Consider the following 22,540-nt stretch of genomic DNA (forward strand, 5'->3'; position numbering starts at 1 on the left):
TCAAAGGGTTTAGGTGACTAGAGACTGAGTGGAATCAATCTTGAATTGTTCTCTGGTCAGTCACAAGTTGGTCTTGAAAAGATACTTGTTCGCTAAAGAATCTAAAGAGGAAATCCTCTGAAGTATTTCACACTGAGCAGCAACTGTTACAATGATCTCTGTTTTCATTCACCTTATACCTGCTTTTCTGCCATAAATGTGCATTACTTTTAATATGAGGCCTTTCAACAGAGGTTGTGGCACAGTGGCTAGCACCTCGTGTACAATATCTAGCATCCTGGGTTTATGTTGAGCTTCCCCCATGTTACAGTGTGTGTGTGTGTGTGTGTGTGCACGTGTGTTCAAATGCTTTGCTGGGCCTATGATGCACTGACATGTCATCCCCAAGATGTCCCCTTTTGATTCCTAATTTGCACCTGATGTCACAAGACTAGAATCTGGCTTGATCTGCCTTCTTGTGAACCTGAACTGGATTAAGCCAGTATGAGAATGTTTCATTATTATTTGGAAATGACTGGCATCCTACTTTGCACTCAGTGCTAGCAGGTTTAGCTTCTGGTGCCCCCCAAATTCTGCTATGATTTTTAGAATGTTAGGTATTTAGAAACAACTAGTGTCCCCTGCAGGGCTTGTTCCTTTCCTGTGCCCATTCCTGGCGGGATAGATTCAGGTCCACTAAAACCTTTAACTGGATTAGTCAATTCTGAAAATGTTATGTATTCAGAAATGATTGGCATCCAGTTTAGTTTTAACATTGTCATTGTCACTCTGACCTCCTGTCACTTTAAATGTGGTTAGGCAAGTTTGAAACATAGTGTTTGGTAATGACTGCCGCCTTGTACTTGTTCTCAATCCTGGCAGGGCTGGGTCTGGCAATTATAACACAGAGTTGTATTAGGTCAGTCTGAGAGGGTTAAGTCAGTAACCTACCTTGGGCTTCAGTACCTTGGTGGTAACAATACAGCCTAATCTATCCCCTAAACTTCTAAATAAGCAGCTGTGAAGTGAAGAAGAGGAGAAGGTTTCAGGCAGGATAAGTAAACTTCAAGTACACCATGCTGTTTTAGCCAGACTTGGAAAGAGAGGAGGTTTTGTTTTTGTAATTTGCAGTTCTGCCCTCCCGTTTCTCTCCTCAGTATCCTGTGGTGGAACTTAGTGCCACTGCTTTACTTCCAAAATGTTTTTTCTGGCCTTGGAAAAGACATATGAAATACTGGGAGCCCTGGAGTCAACAGATGGAAATATTCTGGTCCAGCACAGCCTCTCCTGTAGAATGGCCTGGGGTGGGGTAGGTGACTAGGATTCCAGAACTGCGTTTGACTCTGTCATTGACTTTCTCTGTCATAACTGACCCTGGGCCCCCCAGAGGTTTACTTCCTCCAGGCATGCTGATAACTGAAGTTGTTGTTTTACTCTTTTCCATCATCAACTGGCCATAGTTCAACAATTCATTAATGGACAGAAATCTTTGGATTCTGTTAATGCTAACCAGTTTCAAACCACTTTGTTTTCCTATGTGTTTACAATAAAATCTGTGTCTTTATGTGTACTCATTATGTAATCAGTAATTTCTAAAGCTTGTATTTGCATTTTACCTGAGAACTATTCACAGAGGTATGTGCCTGCACCCACTAAAGAGTGCTACACGAAATGAACTGAATTGAATTTAATTGAATTGTACGTGGTGTGAGCCATGTTCCTATTAAATGAAGAAATCTGATTTTTAAACACAGCCCCAATGCTGACTAACATACCTCTTTGGACATCTCCTGCCTGTCTTGAGCTCTTTATCAATCCTTACCTCATCCTCTCTCATTCCCAGACCCACCCACACTGAAGCAACGGCCCGGTATTGATCAGGACCACATGACCTTGAGAGCTGGGTCCTTGGTTAGCTTTTACTGTGATGCTGAGGGGGAGCCTAAGCCAGAAGTAACCTGGTACCGGAATGGGGTCCAACTCTCTACAGGAGGAGGCCTCCAGATTCACCAGCACGGATTAGAAATTGAAAGAGTGAAGGTATGGTGTGCTGTAACTGAAAATGCCTGTCAGATGCCCATTTGGGTTTATTCCCATTCTAAGATGCACATTGAACCTGGGATGTGATGAAGGTCTATATATTTTTTGATTGGCCAAGAGTTCGACCTCACCAATTGATGGCTTCCATTTTGTTTAAAATGTCATTAACTCTGTAAGGGAACAACCATTGTAAGGGATGCCATTGATTAAAGCACAGCAAAACAATGCGGGCATTTCCACTACTGATAATGTTTATCCCACGTTTGCAGGTTTCAGACAGTGGTATGTACACTTGCAAAATTTCAAATATTGCTGGGCAAACAGAGAGGACCTTTCAGCTCATGGTGACAGGTAAGGAGAGTTAGTACTACAAAATATCGAAATAGCTAAAGCAACTTTCCTGCTCTATAGGGCACAAAGATTCAGAAGTTACTCTAGAAGTGACAAAAGTGAAATGTATATTTAATAGGCAGCTTTTAAAGGGTTACCTTCTTGAACGAACATTATAACTAACCCTCTTAAAATTCAGGGCTGTATTTGGAGTCTGGAGAGTTTCTTTAGAAACTCAGTCATTCTCCAACCCACTATATCCTAATACAGGGTCACGGAGGTCTGCTGGAGCAAATCCCAGCCAGCACAGGGTGCAAGGCCAGAACAAATCCTGGGCAGGGCGCCAGCCCACCACAGGACACACACACACAAACCCACACACCAAGTACACACTAGGGACAATTTAGGGTCGCCAATGCACTTAACCTGCATGTCTTTGGACTGTGAGAGGAAACCCACGCAGACACGGGGAGAACATGCAAACTCCACACAGGGAGGACCCGGGAAGGGAACCCAGGGCTGCTTACTGCGAGCCAGCAGCTCTACCACTGCGCCACTGTGCCACCCTCTTTAGAGTATGTTGTTTACAAAATGAAGAAGCAATTGAAAAAGAAAAGCATTCATAATTTTTTATCTGACCTGTGAGGCACAGCTGGTCACAGTATTTGAATCCCTGTTAAGATTCTTAGCTGGAGGGCACTCAATTTTTATTTTGTCTCTCATTTCTCCAGGTGTTCCTGCTTTCTTTAATAGTCTAAAAACACGCTGTTAGGCTGATCTGCATTTCTAATCTAGCCCAGTGGGAGTTGGTGTGTCCTACGCCAGAGTGTTGCCCTTTAAAGGAAGGGTCACATTTTACCCACTGCCACCCACTGCACTCCCTCTCCCGCTGAATCTTTACTGCTAAAGGCAGGGCCACTCAGTACAATTATTAAAAAACTGTCCATCAGAATAGCAAAGTGGTTGCCACTGCTGAACACATGGGTTTGAATTCAGTTTCTAGTCACTGTTTGTGTCAGATTTTAATGTTAGCTCTTTGCATGGGTGACATGATAACAGTGCACTGTACAAAAGAGTACTGTGACAAATGCACAGAAAAGAAAATGCACACAGTGACAAATGTGCACAGCTAGTAATAGATAGATAGATAGATAGATAGATAGATAGATATAGATATATGATAGAGATAGATAGATAGATAGATAGATAGATAGATAGATAGATAGATAGATAGATAGATAGATAGATAGATAGATAGATAGATAGATAGATAGATACTTCATTAATCCCAAGGGGAAATGTGTCATAAGTTACAAAACAAAGCATATAACATGAGAAGAAACATTATCCACAAATATAGAAGCAACATACAACCATCTAAATTAAAGAGAAATGATACTGGGTTGGTTCTTACATTCACCCCTTGTCCCCCACTGTGCTCCCCTTGTGAATCCAGCAGGGGATGTCCACTCAATGTGGAAAACAGTTCTTTAAGCTAGTAGTTCACTTACTTTCTAAGTGTGACAGATAAAGAAAAATAAAAATCTAGTGTTGATACTGACAATCACAAAGTACAGCTGAGAAAAGGCCCATGAAGAACAGTAATGTGCTGCTCTCTCTTCTGCCAGAAGTGGCCTCTGAATTTCAGTTTTAGTTTAGTTTTTGACAGTTCTTTGTCCCTGAGTTAGCCGATCAAGTTTTTCCACAACTGGTAAGATCATTTAATTTCTCTTCTCCACCCTGCTAATATTTAACACATTTTGATAAACACATCTAACCTCATCCAGTCTGTTAGGATTCTACACATTTTTTCAAACACATCCCAACCCCTTCAGAGTTTCATTCACTTACATGTTTTACTGTAAGGAGGTTTTTTTTTTTAAATGAGTAGAGTTAATTGAAAGTTAAATATTGTTTCAAATACAAAATAAGTAAATAAATAACAATTATACTTGAAGATCACCGAGATGTGTAAATTATTAACATTATAAACCTGTACCTCTAAAAGCAAGGTCAATCCAAAGATCTAAGTAATTGTCTGACAAGGGCAGCACACTGGCACAGTGATTAGCGCTGTGACCTGGGTTAGAATTGCATGTTTGAAAATAGTCTGTGTGGTGTGTGAATGTTCTCACCATGTCTGTGTGAGTTTCCTCCATTTATTTCACTTTCTACTGCATTCCAAGGATGTCTATATTAGGAAACCAGCAACTTTAAATGTGAGCGTAGTCATATGTACTTCTGTGCCCAAGGTAGCACCTTATCTTGTGCTTGACTTTGACACGGTAGGCTTAGGCTCCCCACAAACCTCAAAGGGGTTAGTCGTTTTCAGAAAAAAATCAATGAATGTAAGCAAGATTGTATGTCACTGTATCCTCTAGGCCAGGGCTCCTATAGTTACTGCAGGCTTTTGCTTTAACCAATTTCTTAATTAAAACACATTTATTTATTGCTTAAGCACTATGTTTTTGTGCTCAGTTTTAGTTAACTCCCTCGTTATGATTCTGAACCTTTCATTTCTTATTTTAGTTTTATGCTACTGCATTTAGGTTTTAAATATTGCCTGTTTTCTTAACTAGTCATCAGTTAATAATGAGGTGCAAATTACAAAGGCCACCAGCTCTCCAGATGGCATGTTTCCATTTAAACCTGATGCATCAAGATGTATCTGTGTTAATGTTTTAAAACAAATGAGTGAGAAGGGAGGGACCAAGAGGTACAAATCTGTTGCAGCACCCAAAACATATGGATAATCCATCCATCCATACATTATCCAACCCGCTATATCCTAACTACAGGGTCACGGGGGTCTGCTGGAACCAATCCCAGCTAACACAGGGGGCAAGGCAGGAAACAAACCCCGGCAGGGCGCCAGCCCACCACAGCATATGGATAATGTTCTCAGAAAATAACAAATCTACAACATGATAAAGATTTGCCTTGGAAGAATGAAAAAGCATTAAGATGCCATAAAATGAAATACCAAGTTTCATTACCTGCTAGGCCTGGCTTCTAATTAAGAAACTGGTTGGAACAAAAATTTGCAGCCACTGCATCAGGACCATAATTGAGGAATCTTGGTCTAGGGCAGGGGTCAGCAACCTCTCAGAGGTGTCGTGCCGAACCTATGTCACAATGTTATTCCACATGCTGATATAATTCTACCATTTTTGATATATATAGTAACAAAATTGGTCCAGTTATAATGGGCTTCAAAAGTATAGCCCATTATAACTGGATCTTATATTATTGGTCATTCATCCATCCATTTTCCAACCCGCTGAATCCGAACACAGGGTCACGGGGGTCTGCTGGAGCCAATCCCAGCCAACACAGGGCAGGAACCAATCCTGGGCAGGATGCCAACCCAGCACAGGACACACACAAACCAAGCACACACTAGGACTAATTTAGAATCGCCAATCCACCTAACCTGCATGTCTTTGGACCGTGGGAGGAAACAGGAGCGCCCAGAGGAAACAACGCAGACACGGGGAGAACATGCAAACTTCATGCAGGGAGGACCTGGGAAGTGAACCCAGGTCTCCTAACTGCGAGGCAGTTGGTCATTTCAATATTTTAAAATACATAGGATCATATGTGAAAAGAATGTTTTGTCAAATTTTAATTTTAAACACATTTATTACAATTTGTATTACAAATTATAAATTCCAAGTTTTTTTAATTCAAAGTACATAGTTTGAATAAGAAAAAATTATCAAGAATTCTAACATGATTACTGTAATCATTTTTTTATTATTAATCAGAGCTATTAATCAATTAATGCAAAGCAATTGTATAACTGCATTCGGTGGCTTTATTTTTGGTTCCAGTTATTTGACTAAAATAAGTAGCTTGTTTCTTAAAGCCAGAAACAGCCCTTTTTATAGCTTCACTTTTCTCATCAGAGATTTTAAAGGTGGACTGATATTTAGTTTTCATAACGTCTTTGTACACTTGACGCACGACAGCACGATCCTTTTGTTGTGCAAATTCATAGTCATTCGTCCAAGAGTCTTGAAAAGGGGTGAACATCAAGTTTTTGTCTTTTTTGAGTCATTTTAGGGCAGTAAATTACTTAATAATAGCATGAGGTTCATTTTAACATAACCACAATCTGCACTGAAAACATGGTTTCCCATTTCTATGAGTTGCATGCACGAAACGTTTTGGGTGGACGCAGAGCGCAAACGCATGCGCTGTAATTAAAATATATTATTTTACTATATTTCAATTCAATCAGAGTGCCATTGAAAATTGTTCCGCCCTGGTCTAGGGAGTACTTTTCCCTAAATTGACCTCTTTTCTTAAAGATCATTGTTTTGGTTTGACATCCTTCTGCCCCTCTCTGACTATGCTGTTTATCTTACTATTTTCTGATCCACAGTTCCTCCTGTTATTAGCGGTCCTCTACAGCAAAATATAACTGGCACTTTGGGCTCCATTGTCCTCCTTCACTGTGAGGCTACAGGTATACCATCACCAGTCATCAGCTGGCTAAAGGATGGCACATCAATAGGTAAGTGCAAATGTGGCAGCAAGGTACGTTCAAGATAACATAACATTCTCATACCCACACCAAACCCAAGGTGCTTCACAAGTTAAGGGCTGGAATACAATTGCTTACATGACATGCTCATGTTTACAGAACAGCATAATAATTAGAGCAGATGTCTCATGGAGCTTGTGTCCAGAGTTCAAATCCTGCACCTGCTCCTTATATATGTGAAGTTTGCATATTTTCCTCTGTATCTATATGGGTTTTTTATTTACTCCAATTTCCCTATCACGTACCTAAAGATGTGTATGCTAGGTTAATTGGCGACTTTAAATTAGCCCCATTTGGGTTTATGCTTCCTTAGAGTGATATAGCAGGTCTTTCAATAAAAAAAAAAAATTAAACGGTTATGTACAAGTAGGAAACTACTATTTAGAATACATTTACTGGGATTTGAGTTAAAGTCAAATGTACCTAAATGCATTTAGATAGATAGATAGATAGATAGATAGATAGATAGATAGATAGATAGATAGATAGATAGATAGATAGATAGATAGATAGATAGATAGATAGATTTAACTTTAATTTGTCCCCAGGGGAATTTTGGGTTTTAACAGAAGCTCTTTAAATAAATAAATACATTTACACACACTTGTCTGAGCACACAACAGGGACAAAAAGGAAAGAAAATTAAAGAAATTGAAAACTTCTGATTCGACAGTCACAAATACAGTGAAGCATTATAAAGGTGTGTTGCTGATGGTATGAAGGAGCTCATCGTGTTTCTTGACACACTTCTGCTGAGTAAGTCATTGGCTGAAAGCCCTTCAGTATTAGTATGTCAGCCAGAGGATGTGTAGCATTGTCCATAATGACACCGCACTACTGTGGGGTGCATTTCCAGCCTGTACTTGCAGTTTGTTACAACTCAGTATATTTTAAAGCCCTGTAAATATATTAAGGTAAAACACTTTTACATAATTTAAACAGTAGTTTCCTACTGAAGACTAACAAGATCAATTCCTCAGTGATTGACTAGCTGCATTACAATAAGTTACTGTATTGCACTTTGCAGTGATTTTAAAGCCTGTAAACATTATGAGGCACAACTGAGTATAACTCAAAGCCCTGTCAGTGTACTAAGGTAGAAACACATTTATATAGATAAAATAGTACTTTCCTACTGAAAAATAATAGTTAACTTCAAATTTCACTAGAATAGAAATAGAAGTAGAATAGAAATCCCTTTTGCCTCTAGGACAGCATGAATTCTTTCAGGTATGAATTCTTTAAGGTGCTGACACTATAAAGATTTTGGTAGGGTGACTGAAAAATGTCATGTGGTTTCCTTAAAAAAAACTGGAGCTAACCTTCTCTTCTGCTTCACTATAAGGTACCCTAATTGTCTGTAATCTGGAAATGGTGTGGATCATTAGTGTAAACTGAAATCACTGTCCCACATGTGAAACTAGATTAAGATGATGTCACTTTTGCATTATGGTACATTGGGCCATTTTAGAAAGAGTAGATTCAAGCTATAAAAGACAGCACACAGTCTGCAACAATGCTTAGGTATGCGTTGGCATTCAAATGACACTCAGTTAGAGTTAAGTGGTTTAATATGTGCTAAGAAAACACCATTACACTACAACCAGCAGCTTAAACCATTGACACAAGACAGTATTGAAAGGCTGACAGGCAAGTAACCCTTTCTCTATGTTTTTCAATCCTCAGAGACTAGAGCCTCAAGTGTCAGCAGCAGTAGCAGTAGAGTGGAGATTGGTCCTCTGCGTCTTTTAGACACTGGCATCTATATCTGCCTGGCAAGAAATGCGGAGGGAGAGGCCCGTACACTCTACTCTCTTACTGTGCAAGGTGAGGAAAAGGATGAGACTGATGGCTGCAGTTGAGCTCCACCTTGGTGACAACAAACATAATTTTCTTTATTTTATTTTTGTATACCACCTCTGAAAAAGGGAGACCTGGCAGTACTGTGCATTTAAGGACATACATAAATAAAAGAATAACAAGCAAAAACCTGTTTGACAAAATATTCAATGCCAACTACCCCATCTTGAATATCCTGATGAGCCATCTAGAGCTTTCTCTTATGTGACATACACTTTGTCAAATGAAGAGTTTTAAATAAAGGTAGGACACAATATAAGGTGTCTTTAGAACCCCCAGCACCATGATACTGATGTAGTGGACACCAAGGATTAAAAAATACCCTTCTGGATTGTAAACATTGACTGTATGAAATGCACATTCTGCGTTCACACTTCACACACAATGCTAAGAAGAGCACTGTGCACTACCACCTTGGCGTAGATCTGTCCCAGTGCTTGTCATACCATCTTGGAGTGTACACATCATTCTCAGGAGCATTTCTTTATGCATTTAATGTGGGGAGTCCAGCGTACATCCATTTTGGAACAGAGTGATCTTGTGTCACTAATGGTGGCCCAACTAGAAATCTTGATGTCTATTCTCCGTATTGTCCTTATACGCTTTATATGTATTGAGAGCACATGATCTGTGTGCACTACGTGCTTTTACACGACTGACTGTTTTTTGATGGATGTGCTCTTATATGATATCTGTTGTAAAAAGGGTGTGTCTTGCAAGAATGTCATGTTCCACATCCCCGCGAGATGGCCCTAGGACAGTCTTTTGGCATCAAGTCTCATGTTTACAGTCCCCACGAGACGCTCCATGACAAGTCTCTTTTGTCAAGCAAGTCTTTTAAATGTCTTTTGAGAACTTCCAAGAAAGATCACGTATCGTAGTCTTGCTTTTGCTTTCCAGGATTTCTTTTTATAAAAGAGAGATATCAATAAAATATTGCCTTATTAAACAGTAATTAAAGAACGAAAATCTATCTGTCAATCTACATGAGTGCCCTTCAGATTAAGATAGTGATGCACAGTACCCATCTCTATTTTCCTACCTCTCTATCTTATACTTCAATTTTTTGCAAATTTAGCTCATCTTTAGCATGGGCTCCAAGAATTGACCTAACATTGAGGTATGCCTCTCTACTCAATCCCTTTTATTTCTTAATTGCAGTTCCCCCCAGCATTACTGGATCAGGTCTGTTGTCAGAGGTCAGCTTGTCCAAAGGCAATCAACTGACCCTGGAGTGTGTTGCATCTGGCATCCCCAAGCCGGAGCTCACCTGGTTGAAAGATGGGAAGCTGCTTGACCTCAGTGACACTCAGCATCTGACGTGAGTAGAAGAACTTTCTAAATTTGCAGAGTGTCTTGTTATGGTACTTTGTAGTGAAAAGTGCCATAAAAAATAAAGGCTGATTTAGTTCAAATGTGCTTTGTTCCTAGAAATACAGTATTATTAGTAGCTTTTTGCCTACTTTGTAAATGATGCCCAATAGCAACTGACATATGTAGAGAGTGTAAGTGCAATGGTTCCAGTTTAATCAGCAGAAACTCCCCCTGTTAGGCTTTCCAACCTGACAAATTTGTGTAATAGATGAACCCTTGTCCACAATTGTAAGCATCTTTGTCTCCATCTAGGCTGTCACTTGACAGAAGTAGACTCCATTTTCACCTGCTGCGACCACATGACTCTGGGACATACAGCTGTCTCGCTGAAAATGCTGCTGGCCGGGAGACCAAGGTCCATGCTGTAACTGTAATGGGTGAATGTCTTTGTGTCTTCCTCAGAATCATTGTTTTTGTACTAGCATTCTACCTGTGTAAAGGTATAGGAAAAATGTGAAAAACCATCAAAAATCTATCTTTAAAAGCCTTCAATTTTTTTTAGTTCCTACACTACACTGCTTCATGAGAAAAAAACTTTACTTGTGGAAATAAAGATTAAAAACTATTCTGTCCTTGCTGAAGGACATCACTTATGTTGCTCACCTAGCCCGATCTTCAGCAATGGCATTCTTCACAAATTACATTGTATCTCTTGTCATTCATTATAGAGCCTCCCTCAATTCCCAACCAGTCAGCATCCCCATCTAATGTGACTGTGAATCAGGATGGAGTTATCACTCTGGAGTGCCAGGCTGTAGGCAGCCCCCCGCCACATCTCAGCTGGCTAAAGAATGGAATGCCCCTGGTGCTCTCCCCTCGAACCCGGGTCCTCACTTCTGGCAAGATGCTAAGGTCTGTAGACCCACATTGTTACTGTTTTTTATGTTGTCTGATGAGCAGAGGTGATGTCTGAGCAAAGGGATACCTGTATGTGTAATGCTTATCAAGTATTTAGTGTCTTTCATTTTCTATCTATCTATCTATCTAATAGTGCCTTTCATTATCTGTCTACCTATCTATTATATAGTGCCTTTCATTATCTATCTATTATATAGTGCCTTTCATTATCCATCTATCTATCTATTATATAGTGACTTTCATATCTATCTATCTATCTATCTATTATATAGTGCCTTTCATTATCTGTCTACCTATCTATCATATAGTGCCTTTCATATCTATCTATCTATCTACCTATCTATCTATTATATAGTGCCTTTCACATATCTGTCTATCTATCTAACTAATATATAGTGCCATTTCTACCGATTTATTATATTGTGCCTTTTCTATCTAACTAGCTAGCTATGTATATATTATATAATGTTTTTTCAATCTATCTAGCTATGTGTTAAAGATTTCTTTTAATTCCCTATGTATGATCAATGTGTTATTTAGCATATATCTATTTTATAATGCATTTGACAACAATTTGTATATTATATAGTGCATTTTACATCTAAATCTACCTATTAAATATATTTTATTTTAATCTCTGATGCACCTATTATTTTGGAAATTTCACATATTTCTTTCCATTATATAACAGCTTTCACATCTACTGTATCTATCTGTTAAATGGTCCCTTTTCTTTGTACCTGTCATCTGTCTATTATTTAGTGAATTTCACATATCTTTATTCCTCCAGGTGCTCATGTTTCCTCCAACAGTCCAAAGACAAGCAGGTTAGGTGAACTAGCATTGCTGACCCGTGTGTGTGTGTATTCACCCTGTGATGGGTTGGCACCTTGTTCAGGGATTCCTGCCTTGTGTCCAATGATTGCCAGGACAGGCTCTAGAAAGCCAATGACTGTGCTCTGAATATGTGGTTTGAAAGATGGATGGATGGATATCGTATGATGCCTTTCATATCTACCTTTCCTATACAGTGTTGCTCACATGTATCTGTCTATTATATAATGACTTTCACATCTACCTCATAATGATACAGTGTGCTTCACATCTCTTTAGCTACTATAAAGTGCTTTCCATACCTATCGAAATCAAAAAAAAATCCGTGTTTTATACAGAGTGGCACACGTGTTTGTGATTGCAGCGCTTGTGACGTACACCATGGCTAAGCCCCCATTTCAGAACTTTGTTGAGAATGACTGAAACTCACTGTATGTAAAGTCTGAGTTGCATTTAGTCTTCAAGTCAACAGCTTGACACAAATGTAATATGACGAAGACTACAAGGCTCTAAATGAACGTGTGCACAATGCGCCAAATGATCAAAAAGCCGTCTACAACCTACAACCAACACGCATGTTACACGACTAAACGGGGGGCCATGATTTATTTTAGTATTGATCAAAAAATAATGTTCAGACAAGACACACAGCGTTATATGAAAACAATACTTACAGTTAATAGCCTGCTCAGTTAAGATATACCAAAGGAAAATGAATTCCGATTAGAAGGAAGACTCTCGCCGTAACGAAATGATCGGCCGTCGCTGCCAGGCTGAAGTTCCCGCCATTAAGTTGAAGTGAAAACACCGCGCGCCTCTCCGGGTTCAGAAACAAACAAATAAAAAAATGGCCAGCAGGGACCGCCAAAGTACTGAAGTGTAAACCTCCGACTGGCCGCACTGAAAAACATTGCTGTTAATCCAGTCCAGAGTTGAGATTTCCACGGCAGTGGGTAATGATATTCGCTTCCAGCCGGCAGCCTACCTTGCTGCTGTGGGTTAAAGACATGTCCAATAGTTGAGGTAATAAAAGTGGAGAAATTAACCACAGGGACAGAAAGTGAAACGGGTGCCTATTAAAGCAAACACGCGCTAAACGGCACTCACGTTACCGACCGCGCCTGTTTAAAATCGAACTCTCACGAGACTGCGAGGGGCGCGCTTTTCAGGTCGGAGTGTCAGACTGTCAGAAGGTGGAAGGAACATTCTCGAATCCGCAGGCGGGAAAAGAGGAAAAGTGCCCGGCTGTCATTTGGAAGAAACCATGGCCGCCGTCAAGTAAGAAAGTGCGGGACAGTTTTGTTTGAGGTGTTGTCAAATGTTCTCTGTGTGAGAGTGAAAATCGCTAAATCTTTAATCTTTATCGGACGCCAGGAACCAACCATTCAACTGTTGGTAAAGTAAGCTGGAAGACCAAACCGTGTGCCAGTATAAAGGAATATTTTGGGCGAAATAAAAAAAAAATGCTAATAAATGTATTATGAACTGAAATAATAAAATAATAAAAAGGCTCGATTAGCATGCTCATAAAAAATGGAATGTTTGACATCATGAAGATGAAGTAAGTAATAAACAAGAAGATTTGATGGAACTTTAGTTGTCCTTATAGGGAAATGTAGTCTTTAAATAAATTAATGCATTTGGAGGTAGATAAATAAATAATTATACACACAATATTTTCTGAACACACACAAGAATCACTAAAAAGAAAGAAACTTTGAAAAGAGAATTTCTGACTTGTCAGTCCCAGTCCCAGTGAAGTGCTATACTGGCGTATTGCTGTTTGTGTAAAGGAGCCCCCCTAGTGTTTCTTGACACACGTCTGCTGAATTATTCATTGGCTGCAAATGCTTAGTGTGTCACACTGAGTATGTGCAGCATTATTCATAATGGCACTTGGTTTTGTCTTCATTTTCTTCTCTGCTACTACCTCCAGGGAGTCCAGAATGTGTCCCGTAACTGAGCCTGCCCTTTTTAATTAGCTTGTTCATTCGGTGGGCTTCTCTTGAAGTGATGTTACCAGCCCAGCACACCTCGCTGGCCATCACAGAGCTTCAGAAGATGTGAACTATGTCACTTCCCACATTAAAGGAAGACAGTCACCTAAAAAATAAAAAAAAGTCTGGTCTGCCCTTCCTTATGAAGTTCCTTTGTATTCAGAGACCAGACCAACGTGTCATTGACTCAGACCTAAAAGTCCTTGTAGGAGTAGACCATCACCAATAGGACCAAAGGCAGATGTTGGTCCCAGTCCCGCTGGTGTTGACTGGTCAGAATTGCCAGTTGAGTGGCCAGGGGGCGATTAAATCCGCCGACCAATCCATCACTTTGTGGGTGAAGGGGTGGTCCGGGTCTTTTCACCCCAGTCGCTGACACACCTCTCTGAACAAACGGCTCTCAAAGTTCCGCCCTGATCGCTGTGGAGCTCGTCCGAACTCCAAATCGAGTGAACATTTCATCCACGAGTTTTGGGCAGCTGTGGGGCACTCTGATCCGAACTGCATACGCCTCTGGCCATTTGGTAAAGTAGTCCATTGCTACCAAAGCGTAGCGATTTCCGGCTTCCGTTACAGGAAAAGGACCCAGTATGTCCACGCCAATTCTCTCCATGGGTGCCCGACCAGGTATCGTTGCAATGGCGTGAGAACGTTGACCAGGTCCTTTTGTGCAGTGCAGACGTCACAGCAGTGGGCGTGTAGCTCTGCGTCTTGCCGACACCCGGCCAATAAAACCGCTGCCGTAGTCGGCGCACTGTCTTAGCGTTCCGTAATGTCCGGATCCAGCCGCTCCGTGGACCCATCGGAGGACCTCGGCGCGCAAAGCCTGGGGAACCAGTAGTTGTAGCCGGTCAATTCCTCCCGGTGCGTGCCACCGCCTGTAGATTACGCCATCGTGCAACTCCAAGTTGCCCAACTGAGAGTGGAGTATTTTGAGTTCAGGCCCCTGTGACGACACGGTTTGCCAGTCGGGACGTTCTTGTGTCTCCAACCAGCCCTTTACCTTTTCTAGTGCTTGATCGTTAGCCTGTAACTGCCTCAATTGGTCAATAGTGTACGGCTCCCCTACTCCAACAGTGTCATCTATCCTTGCGGATGCGGGCGATGGCCCCAGCCCCTTTCTTCCTGTCGGCAATATCGACATTCATTGCTGAGGCATGGGCGCCTGGAGAGGGCATCAGCGTTGGCATGCTGCCGTCCGGTCGGTGCTGTATCTCAAAGTCATATTCTTGTAGAATCTCCATCCACCTTGCCACCTGGCCCTCTGGTTGCCTGAAATTCAACATCCAGGTGAGGCTAGCATGGTCAGTCCGCAGTGTGAACCTAGTGCCCAATAGGTAGGGCCGAAAGTGCCGTGCCGCTAGGATCACTGCCAACAGTTCCCGCCGAGTGACACAGTAATTCCTCTCCGGTCGACTGAGGCTGCAGCTGTAATAAGCTATCACTCTTTCTCCAGCCTCCCCCTTCTGTGAGAGCACGGCCCCAATCCCCACATTGCTAGCGTCAGTGTCCACCACAAAAGGTTGGTTGGGGTCAGGGTACGCCAGGACGGGCTGGCGAGGGCAGCCTTTAACTGTTGGAAGGCGGCTGTGCAATCCTCCGTCCACCCAAACTGTTGGCCCTTACTCGTTAGTCGGTGCAAAGGGCTGGCAATGGTCGCAAAGTTTTTCTGAATCTTCGGTAGTAGGAGGCTAAACCCAAAAAGCTCCGCAGTTCAGTGATATTGGCTGGGGGGGGCCAGTTGCTCACGGCAGTCACCTTCCCGGGGCTGTAGCCACCCCACTCTCGCTGATTACGTGCCCTAGAAACTGAGTCTGTCGGGCGAAGATTGCATTTCTCAGGGTTTAACCGCAACCCGGCGCTGAATGGCGGTCAGGACCTCCCTTAAATTGTGCACCGCCTGGTCAAAGTCTCTGGCATGAATCAGCAGGTCATCTAAATAGACCACACAACGGGTTCGGGAATGTCTTTAGGACCCGCTCCATTAGTCTTTCAAAGCGTGGCCGGCGCATTACAAAGTCCAAACGGCATTACCTTAAACTGCCACAGCCCTTGTCCGATGGTGAATGCAGTTTTGGGTCGGTCCTCTGCTGCCAGTTCTACCTGCCAATATCCACTGCGCAAGTCCAAAGTGCTGAACCAACGGGATCCAGCCACATAGTCCAATGCATCATCGATGCGAGGCAATGGGTAAGAGTCTTTTCGAGTGACTGCATTTAATTTACGAAAGTCCACACAAGGCGCCAACCCCGTTTTCTTCCGCACCATGACCATGGGTGCGGCCCAGGACTGTCAGAAGGCTCAATGATGTCGTTGGTTACCATCTCGCGAATCAATTCTTCGGCAGCTTGGCGTTTTGCAAGAGGCAATCTGTGGGGGCGCAACCGAATGGGGGCGGCGTGGCCAGTGTCAATGTGGTGTTTGACTAACGAGGTTCTGGTGCAGTCCTCTTCTCGAGCAAAAATGTCCACAAAGTCGTTCAATACTTTCTGGAGTTGCTCCTGCTGTGGCGTGCTCAGCTGTTCACCACGATGGCCCAATTCTTCCACAGCAGCAACCGTCTCAGTGGATGGGTGGTCGTGTGAGGAAAACCGTTGGGGAGCACTGGTCTGAGCTGCAATACTCTCCTGGGGGTCTTCTTCAGTCCCTGCATCTTCCGAACAACGGTCGGGAGCGGTGAGCCGTGGTGTCCAGGCAAATCCAAGCTAACAGCCCTTCCAGGATGATTCCAGCCCGATTGGAGCGACACAGTCTCATTACCTACGCGGAGGATGGCCCTGGACACATCAACACATGCTCCCCAGTGGGCCAGCAAGTCTAACCCAATTATGCATTTGTCTTTAATGTCCATGAGCCAGAATTCGTGGCTGGTCTGGCTCGTCCCTACTACTACAGTCAATAGTTTCTTTCCGGGCATCCCTCCCTGAATAGGAACCAAATAGTGGACCCCGTGTCCACTAAGAGGCTCTTTGGTGCAGTGAAAATCAATCATCAGTTCATTGGTTTTGCTGATGTTTAGTTGCAGATAATTGGTTCTGCACCAAGAACCAATATATATATTGATTGTGATAGACATCTGGGGACCTTGCCCCACTGGGACACCGGGAGAAGGGAAGGACCGGAAGAGGGGCAGTGTCTTCCCCAGAACGCAAGAGGGCAGCCTCCTTGATTGCATAGGGGCTGTAGAGCTTGGCAGCTCAACCCTGTGGGGGACAGCTCTGGAGTGTGGGCATGCAGCACTTTTGCCACACCCGGAAGTGCTGCCGGATGTTAATTGGGGAGCACATGGAGCATTTCCGGGTGCTGTATAAAAGAGGCTGCCTCACTCCACTCGGGGAGCCAGAGTCGGGTGGCAGTGGACAGAGCTTGCAGGAGAGGAGTGGAGGCAGCAAAAGGAAAGAAGGACTGAGTATTGTACTGGTTTGTGCACTGTGCTTGTGCTGTGTTGCAAAATAAACGTGTATGGTTTTGGACATTGTGAGCCTCAGTGTCTGTCTGTGTCCGGATAGATCTTTCACTATACTATATATATATATATATATATATATATATATATATATATATATATATATATATATATACAGTATACAGTATATACTGTGGCAAGCGGCTGGGGGTGGCACCCAGCCAGGATGCCCAGAAGGACCCGAAGGGGGATTATGCCTCCTCCAGACCACAAGGGGGCGACCGCCCTGGTGGCTTTTGGGACCACGGGAACTGAGCTTGGAAGCTCAACCCTACAGGGGCCCGTGGTCACCGCCTGGGGGCGCCCCAATGCCTGGAGAGCCCTGGCCCTCAGTACTTCCGCCACACCTGGAAGTGCTGGGGGGAGTGCCAGCGGAAGATTATCGGGAGGCACCTGGAGCAAATCCGGGTGATTATAAAATGGGCCACCTCCCTCCGTTCAGTGGCTTTAATCGGGAGCAGAGAAGGACGGAGTTCGGGAGGAGTGGAAAGGAGGCGGCCTGAAGAGAGGCATCATTGTGATAGAGGTCTAGACTTTAGGGGAGTTTTGGGGTTGTGTGTGTCACTCATTGTGTAAATAGTGTAAATAAACGTGTTGTGGTGATTCAAACGATGTCCACCTGTCTGAGTCTGGGCTGCTTTCCACAATATATATATATATATATTCTCACTACCAAAGCACTCCATGCAAGGAGGACCTGGCATACGAACCCATGATCTCCTTACTGCAAGGCAGTAGCACTACCACTGCACCACAAGTTAATCAACTTCAAGCGATGTTTGACACTCTTTCTGTCATCTTGTCTTATACTGTTTCCTTTTCCCTATCACTTTTGCAGAATCTCTCAAGCGCAAGTCACTGATTCTGGTATTTACACCTGTGTGGCAACAAGTGCTGCTGGAACAGCGGAGCGCAGTTACAGCCTGCAGGTCCAGGGTATGTGTGAGTTATTCAGTTTCACCACCGGGTGTATCTAATGGCTGTTTTCATGATATTACAGTCTAAATTAAGTGAATTTTTTTCTATTGCCCACAGAGCCCCCAGGTGTTGACAGGACAGAGCCCTCTGAACAAGTAACGGTGATCCGGGGCTCAGCAGTAACCTTCACTTGTGAAGCCCGAGGGTTTCCTCTTCCCCGCCTGTCCTGGTTTAAGGATGGTCAATCCCTATCACTACACAGTAATTTGCTTTCAGATGGACTGGAGACTCGCCTGCGCCTCCCTGACGTTACTACGACAGACTCGGGCCAGTACACCTGTGTGGCTTCCAACCAGGCTGGACGCAGCACCAAGCATTTCAATCTGACAGTGCTGGGTGAGCTCTTCTGTGTTTTATGGTAATGAAGCAGGGACACTGTGATAAGGACATCATGTTACTCCAACAGCACCACAGGGAAGAGTTTACCACACTTACCAGAATCCCTCGTCAGTGCTTTACAGCTGTCATATAGCTTGATAGAGGAAAAGCTGATCTGCTTTACCCGTGTCCACTTGGTCTGCCAAATGATGCAGCTATTGAGGTTTGAATATTCATATCAGAAATTAGTACATATTTATGAACATTGGTTAAAAAAGTGGTTATCAATAGTGCGCAACACCTCTGGACATGCAGGTTCATATTATTACTTGATAAGCACTATACTCCCATTGTGGTTAGTGCTATGAATTGCCAATCTAGGGACTACTCTCTCTGTGGAGTTTGCACGCCTTCCCTGTGTTCCTATCAGTTTTCTACAGATACTCTGGTTTACCCCTACATCTCAGAGAAAGGCAGGTTGAGTAAATTAGCCCACTCTGCACTGACCCAGTGTCAATACGCGTGCGTGTGTGTGAATGTGCCCTGAAATGCATTGACATCCAATCCAGAGTTGGTTCTTTATGCCTGATGCTGCTGAGGTTGACTTTTTTAATGGACCCTTGTTCCGTCCACAGAGCCTCCCAAGATATCTGCTGACGGCTCTCCAGAGAGGGTGTCCTTGGCAGTAAACAATGCACTGGAGCTCGAATGCACTGCTTTTGGGATTCCTCCTCCTAGGATTACCTGGTTGAAGGATGGCCGCCCTTTGGACAGAGAGGGAGGGCTGCTGAGGATTGAACAGGTGCAGGTGAGTCCTTGTCCTTGATGTCATTGGGTAACGCGTTAGTGCCCCGGTGATGTCTCTCAGCTATTGCTCCCTATTTCTTTTCTTATAGAGTGTGGTGCAGTGCTTAGCACTCTGTCCGTTAAGACTTTGGCAATTCTCCCTGTGTCTGTGTGATCATTGCTGCAGCTACTACTGATTTCCTGCAACTTGCCCAAAGATGTGTGTGTTAATTTAGTTTGTCTTTCCAAATTAGCTCTGTGACCGTTTGCGAGTGTAGGGCCAGCAATGAACTAGTGCCTTGTCCAGTGCAGGTTCCTGCCTTACATCTCATTCTGCTGGGTTATGTTCTGGCCTGATTGACCCTTGGACTGGCTTAGGCAGATTTTATGTTTATGCTAGAGAAGAAAGAGACCACCAGAAAGTGCCTGTAATATTTCCTGGTCCTCTGACTAGGGTGGAGTGGTGGCTGTGAGGCTAGGGATCTGTGCACATCCCATAAATTCCAGAAGAGACTCTACTCTGCTGGGCCCTTAAACAAGGCCCTTAACCTGCAATTGTTCCGTCCTGGGAATGATGTTAATCTGCATCCAGCCCTGCAAGCAGGTCCTCCAACTTGCAAGGTTGGTAGCAGGATTGGCACTCCAGCCACTGTAAAAAACTTCATACTGTTCAGTGTGGTGTTGAGGTTTCAACCATTGCATGGCTGCACTTGAATCTCAATCCGGGTATGCTCTCAACCTCCTCCTCCTGACTAGGGAGGGTTTCTAAAGAAAGGTTTTAACAAAAGCCGTCTGCTCCACTGCTCACAACACTTTTCCTTCTTGTCTGCTGTCTACCAACTTCCTTGCATTTTACAAATTGATTAGCACCTTCTTTTTCTCTGGTTTCAAAGATTCCATTAAACAATCTGGTTAAAAAGTCCACTGCCATCTCTCCTAAACACCTCCATGCTTCCACAGGTATGTCATCTGGACCAATGGCTTTTCCATTTTTCATCCTCTTCATAGCTGTCGATACTTCCTCCTTGGTAATCCGTTGCACTTCCTGATTCACTATTTCCACATCATCCAACCTCTTCTCTCTCTCGTTCTCTTCATTCTTAAGCCTCTCAAAGTACTCTTTCCATCTGCCCAACACACTCTCCTCGCTTGTGAGTACGTTTCCATCTTTATCCTTTATCACCCTAACCTGCTGCACATCTTTCCCAGCTCGTTCCCTCTGTCTAGCCCACCGGTCCTTTTCTCCCTACTTAGTGTCTAACCTCTCATACAACTCATCATATGCCTTTTCTTTAGCCTTCGCCACCTCTCTCTTCACCTTGCGCCTTATCTCCTTGTACTCTTCTCTACTTTCTGCATCTCTCTGACTATCCCACTTCTTCTTTGCCATCCTCTTCCTCTGTATACTCTCCTGTATTTCCTCATTCCACCACCAGGTTTCCTCTTTCTTCTGTCCAGATGTCACGCCAAGCACCCTCCTTGCTGTCACCCTTACTACATCTGCTGTAGTTTCCCACCTTCTGGTAATTCTTCACTACCACCCAGTGCCTGTCTCACTTCCTCCCTAAATTCAACCTTGCAGTCTTCCTTTTTCAAATTCCACCATTTGATCCTTGGCTCTGTCTTCACTCTCTTCCTCTTCTTGATCTCCAACGTCATCCTACAGACCACCATCCTATGCTGCTTAACTACAATTTCCCCTGCCACCATTTTGCAGTCTTCAGTCTCCTTCAGATCAACTCTTCTGCATAGGACGTAATCTACCTGTGTGCATCTTCCTCCACTTTTGTACGTAACCCTGTGTTCCTCCCTCTTCTTAAAATATGTATTCACCACAGCCATGTCCATCATTTTGGCAAAATCTAAAATCCTCTGACCTTCTTCATTCCTCTCCTTGACACCATACCTACCCATCACCTCCTCGTCTCCTCTGTTCCCTTCACCAACATGCCCATTGAAATCCACTCCAATCACCACTTTCTGTCCCTTGGGTACACTGTTCATCACTTCATCCAACTCACTCCAAAAATCTTCTTTCTCATCCATTGCACACCCAACTTGCAGGACATATGCACTAACAACATACATCATCACACCTCCAATTTCCAGTTTCATAATCATTACTCTGTCTGACACTCTTTTCACCTCCATAACACTCTTGACGTGCTGTTCCTTCAGAATAACCCCTACTCCATTTCTCCTCCCATCCGCACCATGATAGAACAATTTGACTCCCCCTCCGATCCACCTGGCCTTACTCCCCTTCCATTTAGTCTCTTGCACGCACAATATATCAACCGTCCTTCTCTCCATCATATCTGCTAACTCTCTCCCCTTACCAGTCATACTGCCAACATTCAAAGTTCCTACCCTCAGTTCCACTCTCTTTACCTTCCTCCTCTCCTCCTGCCTCCGGACACGTCTCCCCCCTCTTCTTCTCCTTCTTCTTCTTTGGCCAACAGTAGCCCAATTTTGCCAGAACCCTGTTGACTAACAGTACTGGTGGTGGTCATTGTTAACCCGGGGCACGAACGATCCGGTATGGATATTTGTATTTTTTTACTGAAAAATGTAATAGATGAGTATGGCTTAGGCTGAATTTGCATACAAGAGAATTTCATTTATTTACTTTCTTCTCTTTTAGTCCCAACCAAAAACTTCCCTAAGCTCTTATTGGGTTGCCCACCTATCTGCCTGGGTTGACCATTGCACACTGGCCCTTATGTGGTCTTGAGTGGACTTACAAACCCTCATCAGTCCAGTGTAACTTGCACGGCACTGCCATCTAGTGGCTCCCTTCTCATTCATTTCTTTTATTTTATGTTAACTAGGGAATTTTGCCCAATGCTTGCTTCGCTCGCCAAACCCCTTGCCTACGCTATGCGCCAGCCACTTCACCTCTCTTCCACTCACATATGTGGATTTCACTTTCACCAAAAAACAAATCTTTTAATTCTCGCAGATATGCCTCTTCATTGGGAAGAAAAACTACTTTTCCCTGATGGCAACACGAATTAGATGATCTACAAGTCTGCGACTTAAAGTTTAAATCCGAACAATATATTCGATCTCTTTTCACTGTTCTATTATTTCACCTAGTAATAATTTCCATTTGTTTGCCTAATGTGATCTTTACTATCATTTTTTGGAGACTGTAGAATTTTTGTACTT

The 22,540-nt window shown here is 43.2% G+C and overlaps 1 protein-coding gene across 1 annotated transcript in view; it reads left to right on the top strand.

Annotated features, from left to right (window-relative positions):
- LOC120535995 (hemicentin-1-like) overlaps window positions 1-22,540 on the top strand; it is a 222,098-nt gene that overhangs the window by 107,507 nt on the left and 92,051 nt on the right. The window contains 10 exon segments of the mRNA XM_039764259.1: window positions 1,823-2,019; window positions 2,289-2,370; window positions 6,737-6,868; window positions 8,585-8,725; window positions 9,920-10,079; window positions 10,385-10,509; window positions 10,801-10,984; window positions 18,126-18,223; window positions 18,323-18,601; window positions 19,219-19,391. Of these exon segments, the coding sequence (XP_039620193.1) occupies window positions 1,823-2,019; window positions 2,289-2,370; window positions 6,737-6,868; window positions 8,585-8,725; window positions 9,920-10,079; window positions 10,385-10,509; window positions 10,801-10,984; window positions 18,126-18,223; window positions 18,323-18,601; window positions 19,219-19,391 (1,571 nt within the window).

This window comes from Polypterus senegalus, chromosome 9 (genome assembly GCF_016835505.1).
Source record: "Polypterus senegalus isolate Bchr_013 chromosome 9, ASM1683550v1, whole genome shotgun sequence".
NCBI classification, from domain to species: domain Eukaryota; kingdom Metazoa; phylum Chordata; class Cladistia; order Polypteriformes; family Polypteridae; genus Polypterus; species Polypterus senegalus.